This window comes from Myxine glutinosa, chromosome 7, assembly GCF_964187855.1.
Source record: "Myxine glutinosa chromosome 7, kmMyxGlut1.1, whole genome shotgun sequence".
NCBI classification, from domain to species: Eukaryota; Metazoa; Chordata; class Myxini; order Myxiniformes; family Myxinidae; genus Myxine; species Myxine glutinosa.
Window position 1 is genome coordinate 122,331,478 of NC_136267.1, and position 18,822 is coordinate 122,350,299.

General features: G+C 45.2%; 1 protein-coding gene across 3 annotated transcripts in view; it reads left to right on the forward strand.

Moving 5' to 3' along the window:
• The window catches only part of LOC137431483 (adenosine deaminase domain-containing protein 1-like), a 152,327-nt gene that overhangs the window by 13,122 nt on the left and 120,383 nt on the right, over positions 1-18,822 (forward strand). For all 3 annotated transcript variants that reach the window (XM_068122843.2, XM_078782237.1, XM_078782238.1), the window contains exon 7: positions 6,510-6,769. In XM_068122843.2, coding sequence (XP_067978944.2) covers positions 6,510-6,769 — 260 coding nt within the window. The remainder of the gene's footprint in view (positions 1-6,509; positions 6,770-18,822) is intronic.

Here is an 18,822-nt window from a genome sequence, read left to right on the forward strand (position 1 = left end):
CCTTCTTTGTTCTTTGTGCCATATTAAGGGGTAGGGATACTTTACAGCTTCACAGATCCTCACTCATCTTCAATGTGTTGTTCGATTTCTGACATGTAATTCTCAAACAGCCATATATTGGTGAACAAGCAATCTCTGCTAGTCAGTATCCGCATCTACGGATACATCCAGCTTTGCAATTGCAAGAAATGATGTTCATCAGTTTTTCTGTTTCTGATAGCAGCTCAGTAGGTATTGGCAGTCGTCTATTGTTTTTAGTGGTCTATCCCCATGCTGTGGGATCCATTTCATTCCCAAGCCATCAGTGCACTTGTAAGTGCACTTAAAATTTATTAAAAAGAAAAAACTGAAATATCACATTGACATAGGTATTCATACCCTTTGCTATGACACTTGAAATTTAGCTCAGGTGCCTCTCATTTCTCTTGATCATCTTTGAGATGTTTCTCCACCTTGATTGGAGTCCACCTGTGGTAAATTCAATTGATTGGACATGATTTGGAAAGGCACACACCTGTCTATATGAGGTCTCACAGCTGACGATGCTTATCAGAGCATAAACCACGCCATGAGGTCGAAGGAACTGCCTGCAGAGCTCAGAGACAGGATTGTGTCGAGGCACAGATCTGGGGAAGCCTACAAAAAAATCTCTGCTGCATTGAAGGATCCCAAGAGCACAGTGGCCTCCATAATTCTTAAATGGAAGAAGTTTGGAACAACCAGGACTCTTCCTAGAGCTGGCCGCCCGGCCAAACTGAGCAATCGGGGGAGAAGGGCCTTGGTAAGAGAGGTGACCAAGAACCCGATGGTCACTCTGGCTGAGCTCCAGAGATCCTGTGTGGCGATGGGAGAAACTTCAAGTTCTCGCTGAATAAATTGTGATAAGCCGAAGAGTGAATGGAATAGGCTTGATTCGTTAGGTCACACAACGTAGGCTTTATTCAGCGAGAACAGTACAGCTTGTAACAACACAGAAGCATAACTAAGTCTGTCGCTTAATACAACAAGCAAAATAATACTAATAATAATACTACATACATAAGCATTGCAATCCTACATTAATAATTAACCAAGAACATAACGATTTATTAGTCCGACTGTAATTATCATCCATCCACACGGGCCCACGCAGCATCCATCTTGAATATCGCAATTCACTACGGGTAATCGCAAGACCCGGATATACATAATCTATGACGCTGATGTTATTGTTGTTTAACTATGGGGGAGGATTTGGAATGACAATCTATAACAGTACCCACGTTTATTGCATCATCACATTTCACCGATTCATCAATGATTATATCCATGCAGACAAATAGGCGAGTACATTTGGTTGTCTTGATTCAAATTGTGTGTGTGTCCCCGTGCATGTGTGTGTGTCCCCGTGCATGTGTGTGTGTCCCCGTGCATGTGTGTGTGTCCCCGTGCGTGTGTGTGTGTGTCCCCGTGCGTGTGTGTGTGTGTCCCCGTGCGTGTGTGTGTGTGTCCCCGTGCGTGTGTGTGTGTGTCCCCGTGCGTGTGTGTGTGTCCCCGTGCATGTGTGTGTGTCCCCGTGCGTGCGTGTGTGTGTGTTCCCGTGTGTTTGTCCCCATTCAATGAATCGCTCAATGTCACTGTTGGTATAAGCTCCTTGTGGTTTTCCGTTGTCATGTTGAACATCTGCAAAGGCTTCCAAGGTGTTGCTCAGTGGAAGAGTCAAAGAAAGTGCCTGGATCCACCTAGCCACTGTACTTTCTGTGATGCCTCGTCCTTGTGTTTGTCTGCTGGATGGCTTTATCGGCACCTGTTCAATGGTCATGTCTGACCAGACACCACTCAAATTTGTTGGTTCTGTGGATGGTGAAAACCCCATATTCTGTGAAGTTCTTGTGGTCATGGAAAAACCCATACTCCGTGACGTTCTTCTGGTCCTCTTTTTATATTGAAAGATTTTCCATTTGCTGAATGTACAGTTGGCCCGATTTGGCATATGTGAGGTGTCCAGCTGCATGTAGGTAGACAGCATTTGTTTGATGCCATATAGATGAAGATGCCAATCCCCTGTCCTTTCAGCTCGTGCAAACAGCCTCATGATGTTCACCTGCTCAATGTACACAGTTTGGCTGTTGGATTGTTTCTTTGTGAAGATGTCATACACTTTGCGAAGATGTGTAGACAGTTCTTCAACATTTTGTTTGCACCCATCGTCAAGGTTTGATTAGGAGAGTAGCAAGACTTGCACTTGGTGCTTCCTAAGTATGGAAGGGTGCCTGTAAAGTAAAGCCCTCGAGTAGATGTCACCAGTGATAATGGGGGAAGTTGTACGAGTATGACGATGGTGCATACTCGGTGCTCCAAAGCTGTTCCAGGCCACTCCCTGTCATTATAATCCCAATTGCCCCCCAAGTAGGACATCAGCAAGTGAAACCCTCATAGTCTCAAAATAGCATTTCCAAGCATGGGGATTCATGATGAGACGCCATCGACTTCGCTGTAGTTGTGTATTTTCTTTATTGTGGGATTGACATGGGAACATTGTCACAATATGTCGCGATGGGAATCCATAAAAGGATTGTGTTGTTGTATTGTTGTCATTCCTACCTTGTTTGATTACATTTTTACCTCTGCCAGCAAAGGTGGATGGAGGTTATGTTTTCACTCCTGGCTGTCTGTCTGTCTGTTTGTTTGTTACTTGGCAAAAAAAAATTTTGTTTAACAATTATGTTGATCACTCCGGTTTGTGTGCGTTTGTTTGTCATAGGCTCACTTGCATGCAGGTCAAAATTTTAAACCAATCTTCACGAAACTTCATCAAATGGTCGAGTTTGTGGTCTGACAAAATCCTATATATTTTTGAGGTCAAAAGGTGAACTTTTCAATATAGGCCAAAGGTCAACCACTTTTTTCAAATTATCTAAAATCCTCAATTTTCATCCGATTGACTTGAAATTTGAATAGCATTTTCACATCAGCTAACTGAATTCAACCACCAACTATTTTTGAGATAAACATATGCCAAAAGGTCAACATCAGCCTGAGGTCAACCACCTTTCTCGAATTTCTAAAATCCTCCATTTTCATCCGATTCACTTGAAATCTGAATAGGATTTGCATATCAGCTTACTGAAACCAACCAGAAACCATTTTTGAGGTCAACGTTGACAAAATTTCTAAAATTGTCAATTTTCATCCGATTAACTTAATTTGAAGACTATTTACATATCAGGTCACATAATTCAACCACCAATTATTTGTGAGGTCAAAAGGATGCTCTACCGAGTGCCATTCTACTTTGTTCTCTTTTGCCAAGTGTCGCTCTATGAGTGATTTTTCATTTATCTGTTTGTGATCAAGATATCTCAAAAAGATGTGCAACGATTCAGCCGAAATTTGGCAGAGAGGTAGTGTATGTGACACGGACGAAATGATTAGATTTTGGGGAAGATCTGGATTAGGATCCGGCTCGTATAATTTTTTAAGTGATTCTACACCAGATCGGGCCAAAAACGGCAAACAGCAGGATATCTCAAAAAGATGTGGACGGCTTTGGACGAAACTTGGTGGAGAGGTTGTGAGTATGACAAGGACGAATCCATTCGTTTTTGGTGAAGATCTGAATATAGATTCGGATACGTGAATTATTTAATTTTTAAATGATTCTTCACCATTGGGAGATGGGACAAAAAAATGATATATAGCAGGATATCTCAAAGGTTGTGGACGGGTTTGGACACACTTGATGGAGAGGTTGTGTGTGTGATAAGGAAGAATTGATTCAATTTTGGTGAAGATCTGGTTCCAGATAGAAGAATTTAAATTATTCTTCACCATTGAGAGATAGGGCCAAAAACGATATATAGCAGGATGTCTCAAAAAGTTATGGACGAGTTATGACCAAACTAGGTGCATAAATTGGTTAGGTGACAAGAACAAGCTGATGAGATTTTGGTTCAGGTCTGGATCCAGATGCGACCTATCAGTGGGATACAAAACGGAAACGGCTCACCTGGCGGAGGTATGCTCTCGACTGAGTGCTGTTCTAGTTTAGAATGTGATCCCAGCATGTTTTTTTTTTTTTTTTTTTTTTTCCTGATTTGTTTCTGTTGTGTTTTTTTTTTTTTGGCGGGGGCAATGGGAGTGGATAATTGTGGATGGTTGCGTTAATAGTATGACATGGTAAATTGTGGTTCAATTGTCATGTGGAAATCGTGTCGAAGTACTTTGCTTTGTGCATGTATCCTACTATAATTTGCAATTGATCACTGGCGTTTGACACCAATCCAATTTTTTTATTACGGACTCTTGGCATTAAAAAAACTACATATATCGAACACGGTTTCAAATGGAGCAACTCGCTGCCATTAAAGCATTTAAATCGCATCAGATGTGGCAATAAACGTGAATTGTTGGTCTGAACTTCCAATTCGATGCCGAAGATGCCATTTGCATTTTTGCTGACTCCATCCCTACCCCATTTAGAATCCCATGCGGGCACAGGTATTGTGTTAAACCCTGCTGGAGATTCTTTGTTTGTATGCAGCACAAAACTGTGGGGGTAGCGTTATTGATTGGCTGAGGGCACGGCTGTGCCACTGATGCAATGCCACCAGAGACAACGTCGCTTCCTCCTGTTAGCATTGTTGTCCCCCGTCGCACCGCGGAGCGAAAGGGGGACTATGGTTTTCCCCTCCGTCTGTGTGTCCGTCCGTCCGTCCGTGCGTGCGTGTGGACGTGCGTGCGTAAGCGAAGGACCGCATTCGAATTTGTTGTGTGGGTGCAACCCACGTCCAAATCCAAGATGGCCGCCGCCATGTATGTCTGATGCCATGTATGTCTGAACCTTGTGAGCTGAATATCTTGAAAAATAAGCGAAGTACCAACTTCTAATCTGGTGTGTGGGTGTATCTAGGCATAAGAAAGAACGCTATTGAAAATTGGGTCGCCACGTCAAAATCCAAGATGGCCGCCACCATATATATGTCTGAACCTTGTGAGCGAAATATCTCGAAAAATAAGCGAAGTACCAACTTCTAATCAGGTGTGTGGGTGTATCTAGGCACAAGCAAGAACGCTGTTTAAAAATTGGTCGCCACGTCAAAATCCAAGATGGCCGCCTCCATGTATGTCTGAACCTTGTGAGCAAAATATCATATCATAGCATGTTTTCTGCGTCTTCCACTTTGTCAACTCGCATCACTTCACCGACGGGGGACCTAGGCGTAACGCTTGTTGTCATTGCTTTAGCCATCATTGTGCTCGGCTGGTTGAAGAAAAGAACAAGTACAATTTGGAACTTTAGCGATGCATTCTGGCATCTGTATCAGTTTTGGTAGTTATGCAAATGCTCAATAATAAAAGGTATGCCTTTTAAAGGCTTATGACTTCATTCTCTAATAGCTTTTCAGCATATCAATTTGTACACGTTTGATGGGCGAGCCGTTTTTTCCCATCGCATCCTGCCTGGATTTGACTCCATGATACCATACTCTTTGATATATTGTGTGCGCAGTGTATATTATTTTACACAGCATGGGCGAAACCACTTTTAGATGTCTCTTCATCCCTCAACCACACTTTTTGTAGTTGTGATTGTTCGCACTTACCATGGATAGTTTTGTTGTTGTGGTAATGGCTTCAACTTCTCACTGTTAACTTTTTCAATTTCTAACCACCAAAATCTTTTGAGGAGCTCGTTCAACCCTTGGCTTCGCCTCATGTACCATCTGCCTTTGGTTCGGTACTTTCACACTGCGATGCGCTAATAGATGAGAGAATAGTGCGATGTTTGTGGGTTGTGATTTGTTACTATTTGACAACATCGGAGTGGTGGTAAGTGCTTCGCAATCTGAGGCTTTGCCAAAGTGTTCGTTAAAACATCTGTGGTCTCCTCACTGTCCTTGGATCTGCTCCTTCCGCTCTTCCGCCGGTGTGACCGCATAAGTATTTGTTTTCTCAAGTGCTATTTCTCACGTTTCGTCAATTTGCTATTCTCACTTCTCTGTAATAACCTCAAACACCAATCTCTTTGGTTTCAGATTATTGCAGTGATTGATTCGATTTTGGTGAAGATCCGAACCCAGATCCGATACATATATAATTATATATATATCTTTAATTTATTAACTGATCCTTCACCATTGAGAGATGAGGCTAAAACGAAACACAGAATGATATCTCAAAAAGTTGTGGATGGATTTGGATGAAACTTGGTGGATGAGTTGGGTAGGTGACAAAACAAGCTGATTATATTTTGGTTCAGGCTCAGATCCAGATACGGCCCATCAGTGGGATACTAAATTCTAACTATTCAGCCTGACGGAGGTATGTGTTATACTGAGTGCCGTTCTTATTTCTGGTGTTTTGATTGGCAGTTGTAAAAGATTATTTATTGTGTGGCGCATGCCATTTTCTGCTGCCATCATGAATAGTTTTGTCTTGATTTGGTTGTCAATTAAAAAATTGTGTAAATGTTTGCTCAATGACGGCATATTTTGTATCACTATCTGACATGCATTCTCAATTTCCAGTTCAAATCCAAGGCTCCCAACCTCCACAATTCCTTCTATTCGCCTGCACGTGGTCAGCCCAGAAGGGTTCTTTCCCCTCACTATGTTCCCTGGGAGCAACGTTGATGATGGACAACAGAATCCGAAAGGGGACAATCCATTGGTCCTGATGAGCAGTCTGTCAGGCAGCGATAAGTTGCTCGTCTGGGGTGTGTGTGGTGTGCAGGGCTCAATACTCTCACACTTTCTGCTGCCGATTTATCTTGAAAGCATCACACTTGGTGAGTGAGACGAGGAGGAATATTCATATCAATTTTGACTTTATTTAGGATAAACTGTACAGAAAGGCAGGCAACATTGATACTTTAAATACATGTTACTACTCCTCTTCCCACACCTTCCTTTTCCATCTCTCTTGCTCTCCTCTTTTTCTTTTTTTTTTTTTCTTTTTTTTTCATTCCCCCCTTATCACCAGTTTATCTGGTCGATGATTGGGAAGCTCCATGATGCCAGTGGCTGTTTGGTGTGGTCCCTTCTTGTCTGTCCTGTGGTGATTTGAGGTCTTCCAGGAGCATTCCAAATCAATTATATCGACAGTGGAGATTTGTTTTTATTCCTTTTTTGGATGGATTTTAAAATATATTGTTTGATACAGAATCGAGGCTAACACATTGAATCAAGGCTAACTTAGTAAGAGCTAACACATTGAACATGAAAACATGCAATGAAGGGAGCGGTAGACGAGGGGGAGAGAGGGAAGCACACAAGCACAACAACAGAAGAGAACAGGGCAGTCGGTAGATCTGTGGAAGGGGGAGGGCTGGGGAGGAGGGAGGGGTACATGGTATAAAGCAAATGAACACTTCTAGGAATTTCAGGAAAGAAGTTGGGGATTTAAAGAGGCGATTTGGGGTGTTTTACCGGGGGTAGAAAATATCAAGGGTTTTGGATGGGGGAAGATAAGAGATGGTGGTGAACAGCTGTTTTAAAGACCTGGAGGGAGGAGAGGATTGAAGAGAGTGTGGAAGTTTGTTCCAGAGGTGGGAGAAAAGAGGAATGAAGGAGTGAAGGTGAGCAGAGAGTCTTGATTTTGGCGGTTTCACCAGAAGAGGGTTGCTGGCAGATCTTGTGCGTCCTGCAGGAATATTTGGGGGACAGAGCACAGACAGAACAGGGGGAGCAAGGCCAGAGAGGAGTCGGTAGAAGACAGCAAGACCACCAACCTGCCTGCGGTGAGAGAAGCCCTCAGAATCGGCTTCATCACGGGAGATTCCAATGATTCTGAATGCTTTGGTTTCAACCGCGTGAGGCAGGAGCACCAGCCCAGAGGGAAGGGCAGTATTCCATTGAGCTGCGGATGAAAGCTTTGTATGTTGTGAGGAGCTCAGAAAGGACCGCACGATGGAGGATGCCTAGTCGGCGACTAGCTTTGGAGGCCAGCTTGAAAATGTGGTTTTCCCAGGAAAGATCATGGCAGATAGTGAGACCCAAAAGCTTGAGTGACAGAACTTCTTCAAGAGGATTGTTTAGAAAGTAGATGGGAGGGTTGTCCAGACGGTCTTTTCGGAGAGACATCGTAAGAGTGTGAGATTTGTCAGGATTGAAAGACATGTTCCACTTGTTTGACCAGTTTGTGATATTGTCCAGGTCTGCAGAGAGTGAGGAGGCTGCAGACTGCCGATCTGAGGGATGAAGAATGGAGTGACAGAGAGTGGAGTCATCAGCAAAGAGATAGAGAGGATTTTCCAGAGAGTCGGAGAGATCGTTAATGAAGACCAGAAAAAGCACAGGGCCCAGAACACTGCCTTGGGGAACTCCAGCCTGAACAGGAAGGGGAGAAGAGAGAATTCCATTCAGGGCCACACGTTGACTGCAACCAGAAAGGAAGTCTACAAGCCATGCATGGACGTTCCCATGGATACCACACGAGGAGAGTTTGGTGAGCAGGGCGGGGTGCCAGACCGTATCGAAGGCATGCGATATGTCAAGGGACACAGCTCTGATTTCCTGTTTGGCATTGAGGACCTCCATCCATTGTTGAGACAGCAGAAGCAGCATATCCAGAGTAGAACGACCTGGTCTGAATCCAAATTGATGATCCGAGATCAAGCCATTGGAGAAGAGGAAGGATTTGATGTCAGAAGCGATGATCGATTCCATGACCTTGCTGATTATTGGGAGCAGGCTGATTGGTCTGTAGATGCAAGGATCTGTTTTTGCACCTTTCTTGTGTAAAGCGCTAATGTTGGCTGATTTCCAAGCAGATGGCAGATGACCATGACCAAAAGAGAGGGTGAAGAGAATTGAGAGAGGGTGTGAAAGAGTGGCAGAGCAGGATTTTGGTACCCATGGGCTGTTGCCGTCTGGTCCAGTTACAGAATCAGAGTCTAGGTTTGACAGAAATTTCTCCACCTTGTCAGGAGAGAAAGACAGAGTCCAGGAGCAGGTGGGTATGACTGGGTAAGGTGGGTACAGAGAGAGATGGGTTTGGGACACAAGATTATGAGACAAACACAGAGTTGATGTATTTGGCTTTGTCACGTGCGGTGTCGTCTGTCTGGCCGTTTGAGGTAAGGGAGGGGATGGAGGGGGAACAAACACCAGGAACAGATTTGACCAGGCGCCACCAGGATTTGGAGGAGGGAGACAGGTTTGAGAGTTCAGTCTTGAGAGAGGAGAGATAGTGCTTCCTGGCTCTCCTGAGGGTAGACACACACTTGTTCCGGGCTTTGTGAAAGGAACTGAGATTGCCTTCAGTTGGATTAGCCTTCCAAGAGGCAATGGCAAGTTGTTTCAGGGCAACTGCCTCACCACAAGATTCAGTGAACCAAGGACGGGAGGAAGGGTATGACAACTGAAGACCAGATGGAATAAATCTGTGCATGAGAGAGAGCAGGTTACTTTGGAAGAATTCCCAGGAAGAGTTGATGTCAGAGGCAGTGGAGATGAGAGACCAGTCCAGATGATTTATGACTGCTTGAAGACCGTGCCAGTCGGCCTGAGTGAAATGCCAGACTTGTCGACGCTGAGGAGGCTCTGTGAGAATGGCCAGAGAGATATCCACTTTAACAAGTAAATTATCAGAAGAACCAATTGGAGCAGACGAAGAGCAGCAGACATTTGCTTGGGGAGTTTGTCATAACCAAGTCGAGAAGAGAAGATGCTCTAATGACTGATATTTGTGTCGGGAAATTGACAGTTTGTGTCAGTTTCAATAAGTTGCAGAAGACAGTTGCTGAGAAGCCATGGCTGGTAAGAGAGGTACCCACACCCAGCCAGCTGGCATGATGACAGTTGAAGTCACCACATATGAGGAAGAGAGAGTTGGGATGAGTGGATAGAAGTTAGTAAAATATTTGGATTTTGTTGTGTTGAGAAACATGTGTAGTGTACAGTGTCTTTGGGCGGTGCTGACCTTTCATAAATAAGCACCATTCTGGTGCTCATTCCTGACGGCATTGAATGGCAGCCAGAAAGTGTGGACTGATATATTGGCCACCGTTAAGTTTGGATGATCAAAGACCACATGACGTTGTCGCCAATCATATATGGTCATTTCTGAGCGAATCATTCATGACCTATTTCTGAGTTGGGATTATGGTTTTATGATTTTGATTTAATTTTATAAACCAGATACAATTTTAATTGGTGTGTGTGTGTGTGTGTGTGTGTGTGTGTGTGTGTGTGTGTGTGTGTGTGTGTGTGTGTGTGTGTGTGTGTGTGTGCGTGTGCGCGCGCGCGTGAGTGTTAGTGTTAGTGATATATATATATTGTTACGGATCTCAGAGACGGCACTCGCCTTGGGGGGGGGGGGTTAATCCCCTTGGCCTGTTAAGCTGGCCGTCTCTCATCCTGGTACCTGTAACGCTCTTTTGCTGGGTGGAATTGATCAGGGTTATTGGTCAAGGTCTTTTGGGTCTCACCATCTGCCATGATCTTTCTTGGGAAAACCACATTTCCAAGCTGGCCTCCAAAGCCAGTCACCGACTGGGCATCCTCCGTCGTGCGAAGTCCTTCCTAGGCACACCTGAGCTCCTCACCACATACAAGGCTTTCATCCGCAGCTCAATGGAATACTGTTCTCCCCTATGGGCTGGTGCTCCTGCCTAACACCTGGCTCGGCTTCACGCTGTTGAATCCAAAGCTTTCAGAATCATTGGAATCTCCCGCGATGAAGCTATCTCTGAGGGCCTTTCACTCACTCACCGCAGGCAGGTAGGTGGTCTTTCTGTCTTCTACCGACTCCTCTCCGGCCTTGCTCCCCCAGCTCTCTCTGTGCTCTGTCCCCCAAATATTCCTACAGGTCGCACAAGATCTGCCAGCCACCCTCTGATGGTTAAACTGCCGAAATCTCGGCTCTCTGCTCACCTTCACTCTTTCATTCCTCTTTTCTCCCGCCTCTGGAACAAACTCCCACACTCACTTCAATCACACTCCTCCCTCCAGGTCTTCAAAACAGCTGTTCACCACCATCTCTTATCTTCCCCCATCCAAAACCTTGATCTTTTCTACCCCACTAATTCACCCCAGATCCACCTTGTTTGAAATTCCAACTTCTTTCCTGGAAGTCTTGGCAGTGTCCATATGTTTTATACCTCTCCCACCCCCCCCCCCCCTTCCCATGCCTCCCCCCAAAGCCCTCTCCCTCCCACAGTTCTCTCGATGTCTCCATGTCTCTCGGTCCCTGCTCTCAAATGTTGTGTTTGTGTCCTTCCCCCTCTCTCCCTATCTTGTCTACCGCTCCCGATGTTATTTGTTTTGTGTGTCTGTTTGTCTTTCTGTGTGATTAATGTTCGCTCTTTCACGAGCCTCGATCTTGTATACAAAAAAAAGAGAAAAAAAAAGGTGTTCTCCCGAATACCTTTACCAATCCCTCCGCAAAACAGGGAGACAAGTACCACTCGAACCACGGACAAGATGGTATTTGCCGAGCGGTTTAGCAATCCGCGGTTCGAGCCGTTATCAATTGACTAAACCCGATTCCGAGCGTTGGCCAAATCGTGCCACAGGTATTCAATCAGGGAAAAGACTAAAGCGATCGGGGAAGAATGAAACCAAAAGGGTAAGAAATAACAGACATTTATTAATTATTTACAAAACCAAAGAAACCAAAGGAGAAACGAAAGCAATATACAGAAGAAGAAGAAGAAGACGAAGAAGACACAGGGCAAGCCTTAAAACAGTCTTATATTATACCCCAGACAATAAACAAGACAGACAACAGACTTACACGACAAGGGAATAGCAGGCAGGAATCACTGGAAGAAGGAGAAGGGTCCGTGTGTGACAGCAGGGCTGGAAGGTTCGGGGGGGAAGGCACAGCAAGGCGGTCCGCTCCAGGTCCACGCTACGCGCTGGAAGCGAACAGCCAACGGCCGCTCCACGTATTCGGTTTCACACGGTAGGGCTTTCCGAAGCAGCTCCGCGCAGCTTCGTCTCTCTCGTGCCTTCTCACCGACTCTCTTATTCAGGTTGCACCTTCTCACCCAGCTCGTACCTTTTTCTCTCTCCTTCGGAACCCTCTCACTCAAAAAACTCCCAAGCAGTCCCTTCCAGCCGCTTTTATTGCTGTTTTGGAAATCAAGCCGCCAGCTCTGATAACAGAGGGCTTACTGACTGTTGTTGGCCGGTAAGGGCTTACTGACTCAACCTCTGCCGATGCGTCGACGTGCCACGCCCGTCATCTGGCGGCTCCGCCCCTCATTCACGCCCCTTCTTCCTCGGCTTGACCGCATGGCTAATGGCAGCTTGGGGCAATCAAGCGAGCCAAACCAAGGGGCAGCGAACACTGCCCGACTGTCACTTTGAAGCGTGGGTGAGGCGATTTGGGGAAATTGAAAGGGACCTATCTTATTTGATTAATGCAACGCAGATTCAACTATTGGAAACAGGTCCTTAACTGAAACACATAATAATGAGATAACTACGGAGAGGTCCTATGGTTCGCTACGTGTTGTTCATGGACTAACTAGGGTGCGATCTTTAACAAGCCAATTGATGGGAATATTTACAGGGGAACATTTATAAGGGAATGCATTTACTAAAATTTACTAGTGAAGGTTCTAAAAACCATAACAATATATATACAGTCATGTGAAAGAGTAAGTACACTGCATGTAAAGTTTTGACTTTTTCAACATATTTCAACATACAGATATTTGATCTTCATTTCAACAATATTGATAGATAAAGGTGATATAATATAACAAATATCATGAAACATTTACATTTTGTAGTCCATTGTATAATTTAAATGAACATAAATGCAAATTTTGCATGTGGACAAAGTAAGTACACCCTAGGCTCTAGTAGGTGGTATTGCCCCCTTTGGCAGAAACAACCTCAAGTAGTCGTTTCTTATAACTGTCTATCAGTCTCTGACATCGACTGGGAGAAATTTTTGCCCACTCCTCCATGCAGAATTCTTTCAGCTGTGCAATGTTTGAGGGGTTTCTTGCATGCACAACTCGTTTCAAATCCCCCCACAACATCTCGATGGCATTTAGATCCGGGCTTTGACGACCATTCCAGAACCCTCCATTTCTTTCTTTTCAGCCATTTCTTGGTGGATTTACTGGTATGTTTAGAGTCATTGTCATGTTGCAAGGTCCACCTTCGGTTGAGCTTCAACTTTCCGACAGATGGCCTCACATTATCCTCAAGCACCCTCTGGTACAATGAAGAATTCATCGTGGATTCTATGATGGTGAGCTGCCCAGGCCCTGATGCAGCAAAGCTGCCCCAAACCATAATATTTCCACAACCATGCTTTACAGTTGGTATCAGGTTCTTGTGGTCAAATGCTGTCTTTCGTTTTTTGCCAAACATGTCTTCTGGTACTGTGGCCAAATAGCTCTACCTTTGACTCATCTGTCCAGAGCACATTGTTCCAGAAGTCCTGGTCTTTGCCTTGGTGTTCATTGGCAAACTTTAGTCTTGCCCTGATGTTCTTTCTGGACAGCAAAGGTTTCCTCCTGGCACACCTCCCATGTAGATCAAATTTGTGCAGCCTCTTTCTTATGGTAGACTCGTGCACTTTGACATCAAAGGTTCTTAGAGACTTCTTTCAGCATCTTGCGGTCTGGTCTTGGGCTGAACTTGTTGGGGCGGCCTGGCCTGAACAAGTTGGCAGTTGTTTGGAATCTTCTCCACTTGTAGATGATCTTCCGGACAGTGGAATGATTGATTTCAAATTGTTTGGAGATCTTTTTAAATCGCTTCCCAGACTCGTCGGCATCTATAATCTTCTTTCTGAAGGCCTCAGAGAGCTATTTTGATCTAGGCATGATGATGCCACACACTTCAACAACAAAGAGCAAACCAAACTAAATGTCTGAGGTTTAAATAAGACAGGTTCCTCCAAGATCCTCTCTAACTATGTTCTAATCATTTGCAACTGAGCTGGAGCACCTGATTCTAATTTTAGGTATTTGAAGTAGTGATAAATGTAGGGGTGTACTTACTTTTTCCACATGCGAAGCTTGCATTTATGTTTATTTAAATTATACAATGGACTACAAAATGTAAATGTTTCATGATATTTATTATATTCTATATTACCTTTATCTATCAATATTGTTGAAATGAAGGCCAAATAGCTGTATGTTGAAATATGTTGAAAAAGTCAAAACTTTACATGGGGTGTACTTACTTTTTCACGTGACTGTGTATATATATATATTGTTACGGAACCCAACGTCGGCCTCTTTCCCCCTTATCGAGGGGGATTAATCCCCTCGTCTGTGACTGACTGAATGTTTTTTTTTTTTGTGTGTTGTAAAATATCACCCTCTTTCCTCCATTTGTTGTGTATAAAGGTCAAAGGTCGTTCCCGTTAGTTATTCCATATACCACACGTAGCCAATCATAGATTTCCTCTTTGTTCAGTAGTTATCTCCTTATTATGTGTATTAGATTAAGGCTGTGTCTTCCATTAATTAACACTCCATTGCATCGAAGTGGAATAAGGTAGATTCCCTGCACATCCCCCCTTTCGTCAATTGCCAACTGGACTGGGCGGTTTGCTGCATTCTGCCGCTGCTGTGGGGTTGTGGTTGTTTTCACCCCAAACTCCATTGAGCACGAGGTCATCTCGGAGCGGAAGGTGGGAGGAGTCAGCCCAGCGCCAGGAACAAGGCGGGGCCTTGCCAACGCCGGCTTCGCCCGGGTTGAATAAGAATAAGACAAATATATGATGAAAAGAACATGTATATTTTAGAGCAATATCACAGTACATTTCCTCCATGACGTTTTGTCAATTGTCAATTTCTCAAAACCTCTTGGTATACAACATTTCTGGTTTTCTTACTTGGTGCCAAGACATAAAGATTGCTTGGTTTTCCAACCCTCGAGCAGCCCACGTACAGTTGGCCATGGGAAGTACCCGGCATTGCCGGGCGGGGGAAAGGAGGGGAGGGGGAAGGGGAGGGGAGGGGAACGGGGGGGGCGGGGAGGAGAGGGTGGGAAGAGGGGGAGAGGGGAGAAGAGGGGGGGAGGGGAGAAGAGGGGGGAGGGGAGAATAGGGGGGAGGAGGAGAGGAGAGAAGAGGGGGGGGGGAGGGATGGGAGGGGGAGGGGGGAGGGGAGAAGGGGGGGTAGGGTGGAGGGGAGAAGGGGGTTGTAGGGGGTAGGGGGAAAGGGAGGGGCATGGGGGAAGGGAGGGGGAGGAAGGGGGGAGGGAGGGGGGATGGAGAAAGGGGGGAGGGGAGAAGAGGGGGAGGGGGGAGGGGGAGGAGGAGAGGAGAGAAGAGGGGGGGAGGGGAGAAGGGGAGGGGTAGGGGGGGAGGAGGAGAGGAGAGAAGAGGGGGGGAGGGGTAGGGGGGGAGGGGAGGAGAAAGGGGGGAGGGGGAGGAGGAGAGGAGAGAAGAGGAGGAGGAGCAAGGGGGGAGGGTAGGGGGGAAAGGGAGGGTCATTGGGGGAGGGGAGGGGGCGGGAGGGGAGGGAGAAAGGGGAGGGGGCAGAGGGGGAGCGGGAGGGAGAAAGGGTGGAGGGGGGGGGGGGGAGGGCGGAGTCAAGTCGGAAGTCATTGTCGTCAATTGAATGTCGCATTTATTTTTTATTCCCTGTCAAATGGCATTGGTCCCGCATTCCGAACCCGGAAGTCGGAAGTCATTGTCGGCAAAGTTGAAAAATGAACGTTCCGAAATACGCTGATGACGTCATAATTTTAAAACCCGAAGGTTTTTTAAACATTTAAGGTGTGCTGTAGTTGCTCTGGGACGTACTGATTCCGAATATGAAGTTGAAAAATTAACGTTCCGAAATACGCTGATGACGTCATAATTTTAAAACGCGACGTTTTTTTTTTTAGTTGAGATTTTATTCGAATTCGAATTCCATTAAATTTCAACTGTTGGAAACAATAATTATTTCAATTTCCAACAGTTGAAATAATTATTGTTTCCAACAGTTGAAATTTAATGGAATTCGAATTCGAATAAAATCTCAACTACCGTTTATTCGTTCTTGGCGCGAAAAAATGGCGCGCATTTTCTCATTATGTGCGACTTTACGTCACTCCCACGGACGTGAAAACATTTGTTTTCCTTAAAAATATATTTAAAATAAATACAATTGTACATAAATTAACAATAAAAGAAGCTAAAAAACAATTTAAAATACAATAAAAAGCACATAAAAAATATATAAATATACGTACAGTATACTGTACGTACGCGCAACCGCGGGATCGGAAAGGGGCAATAGCGCCGCCACAAACTACACCATGGAAGTGCAGCTGGCACGGTTTTTTAAACCATTGATATTAAAATACAGAGTAGCTTATAACCACCAGGATTTTATGCTGATTCCGAATCTGTCTAAAACGTTTCTCCGATGTGTAGTTCTTGAGTTATAAGCGGACATACATACACACACACACACACACACACACACACACACACACACACACACACACACACACACACACACACACACACACACACACACTCCTTTATATATAGAGATATATATATATATATATGTATATATATATAAATGTATATATATTGGGAGTGGGAATGAAGGGAATCTATCTCTTTCACTGGTGCAATGGAGTATTTCAATTAATGGGAGACACAGCCTTACTCTAAAAACACATAATAAGAGATAACTATCAAACAGAGGTATTCTATTATTTGGCTGACGTGTATGCTTGTGGACTAATTATGGGATGCCCTTTCACCTTTACACAGCTCCGGAGGCAGGGGGGCGCAGAATAAACAATAATAACAATTCACACAATAAAAAAAATACACAGTTCTCATACCCGCAACAATATATATATATATATATATATATATATATATATATATATATATATATATATATATATATATATATATATATATATATATATATATATATATATATATATATATATATATATATATATATATATATATATATATATATTTCAATTGTCAATTTCTCAAAACCTCTTGGTATACAACATTTCTGGTTTTCTTACTTGGTGCCAAGACGTAAAGATTGCTTGGTTTTCCAACCCTCGAGCAGCCCACGTACAGTTGGCCATGGGAAGTACCCGGCATTGCTGGGCGGGGGAAAGGAGGGGAGGGGGAAGGGGAGGGGAGGGGAACGGGGGGGGGCGGGGAGGAGAGGGTGGGAAGAGGGGGAGAGGGGGGGAGGGGAGAAGAGGGGGGAGGGGAGGAGGGGGGGGAGGGATTTTTTTTTTTTTTTTTTTTTTTTTTTTTTTTTGTATACAAGATCGAGGCTCGTGAAAGAGCGAAAATTAATCACACAGAAAGACAAACAGACACATAAAACAAATAACATCGGGAGCGGTAGACAAGATGGGAGAGAGGGGGAAGGACACAAACACAACATTTGAGAGCAGGGACCGAGAGACGTGGAGACATCGAGAGATCTGTGGGAGGGAGAGGGCTTTGGGGGGGAGGCATGTGAAGGGGGGAGGCATGTGAAGGGGGGGGAGGCATGTGAAGGGGGGAGGCATGTGAAGGGGGGGGAGGCATGTGAAGGGGGGGGGTGGGAGAGGTATAAACATATGGACACTGCCAGGATTTCCAGGAAATAAGTTGGAATTTCAAACAAGGTGGATCTGGGGTGAATTAGTGGGGGTAGAAAAGATCAAGGTTATGGATGGGGGAAGATAAGAGATGGTGGTGAACAGCTGTTTTAAAGACCTGGAGGGAGGAGAGGGATTGAAGGGAGTGTGGGAGTTTGTTCCACAGGCGGGAGAAAAGAGGAATGAAAGAGTGAAGGTGAGCAGAGAGCCGAGATTTCGGCAGTTTAACCATCAGAGGGTTGCTGGCAGATCTTGTGCGACCTGTAGGAATATTTGGGGGACAGAGCACGGAGAGAGCTGGGGGAGCAAGGCCGGAGAGGAGTCGGTAGAAGACAGAAAGACCACCTACCTGCCTGCGGTGAGTGAGTGAAAGGCCCTCAGGAAGAGGGAAGATTATGTTATTATTATGGGAGGAAGAGGGGGGAGGGGAGAATAGGGGGGAGGAGGAGAGGAGAGAAGAGGGGGGGGGGATGGGAGGGGGAGGGGGGAGGGGAGAAGGGGGGGTAGGGTGGAGGGGAGAAGGGGGTTGTAGGGTGGAGGGGGTAGGGGGAAAGGGAGGGGCATGGGGGAAGGGGGGGAGGGGGAGGGGGGAGGGAGAAAGGGGAGGGGGGAGGGGGGATGGAGAAAGGGGGGAGGGGAAGGGGGAGGGGAGAAGAGGGGGAGGGGAGAAGAGGGGGAGGGGAGAAGAGGGGGGAGGAGGAGAGGAGAGAAGAGGGGGGAGGGGAGGGGTAGGGGGGGAGGAGGAGAGAAGAGGGGGGGGGAGGGTGTGTGTATATATATGTGTGTATATATATATGTGTATATATATATGTGTATATATATATGTGTATATATATACAGTGGAACCTTGACTTACGAGTTTAATTCGTTCCGTGACCGAGCTCGTAACTCAAATTGCTCGTATCTCAAATCAAATTTCCCCATTGAAATGCATTGAAATGCTATTAATCCGTTCCAGCCCGCCAAAAACCACACCAATTTTTTTTTAAATATACAGTATATATAAAAATATCTCGCGCTTTATATTTCACCTGTATGCAGCATACAAGTTGGCAGGATGGCCTGGACTGGAGGTACGCACACTTGACTCTAAAGTCTAAACTGTCCAGCCTGGGTTTGAATCCCGACCCAGCTATAACCTGTCATGGGTGAATCACAGGCAGGGTGATTCATCAATGTGTGTACCGCTAAACTGGGCGCCCCGTTTGCGTCCCATTAGTTGTTGGATGTTATTTATAAGGATCTCACCGTGTTTTCCACAAAGAGAAGGCGAGCTATCGCCGGCATTCTG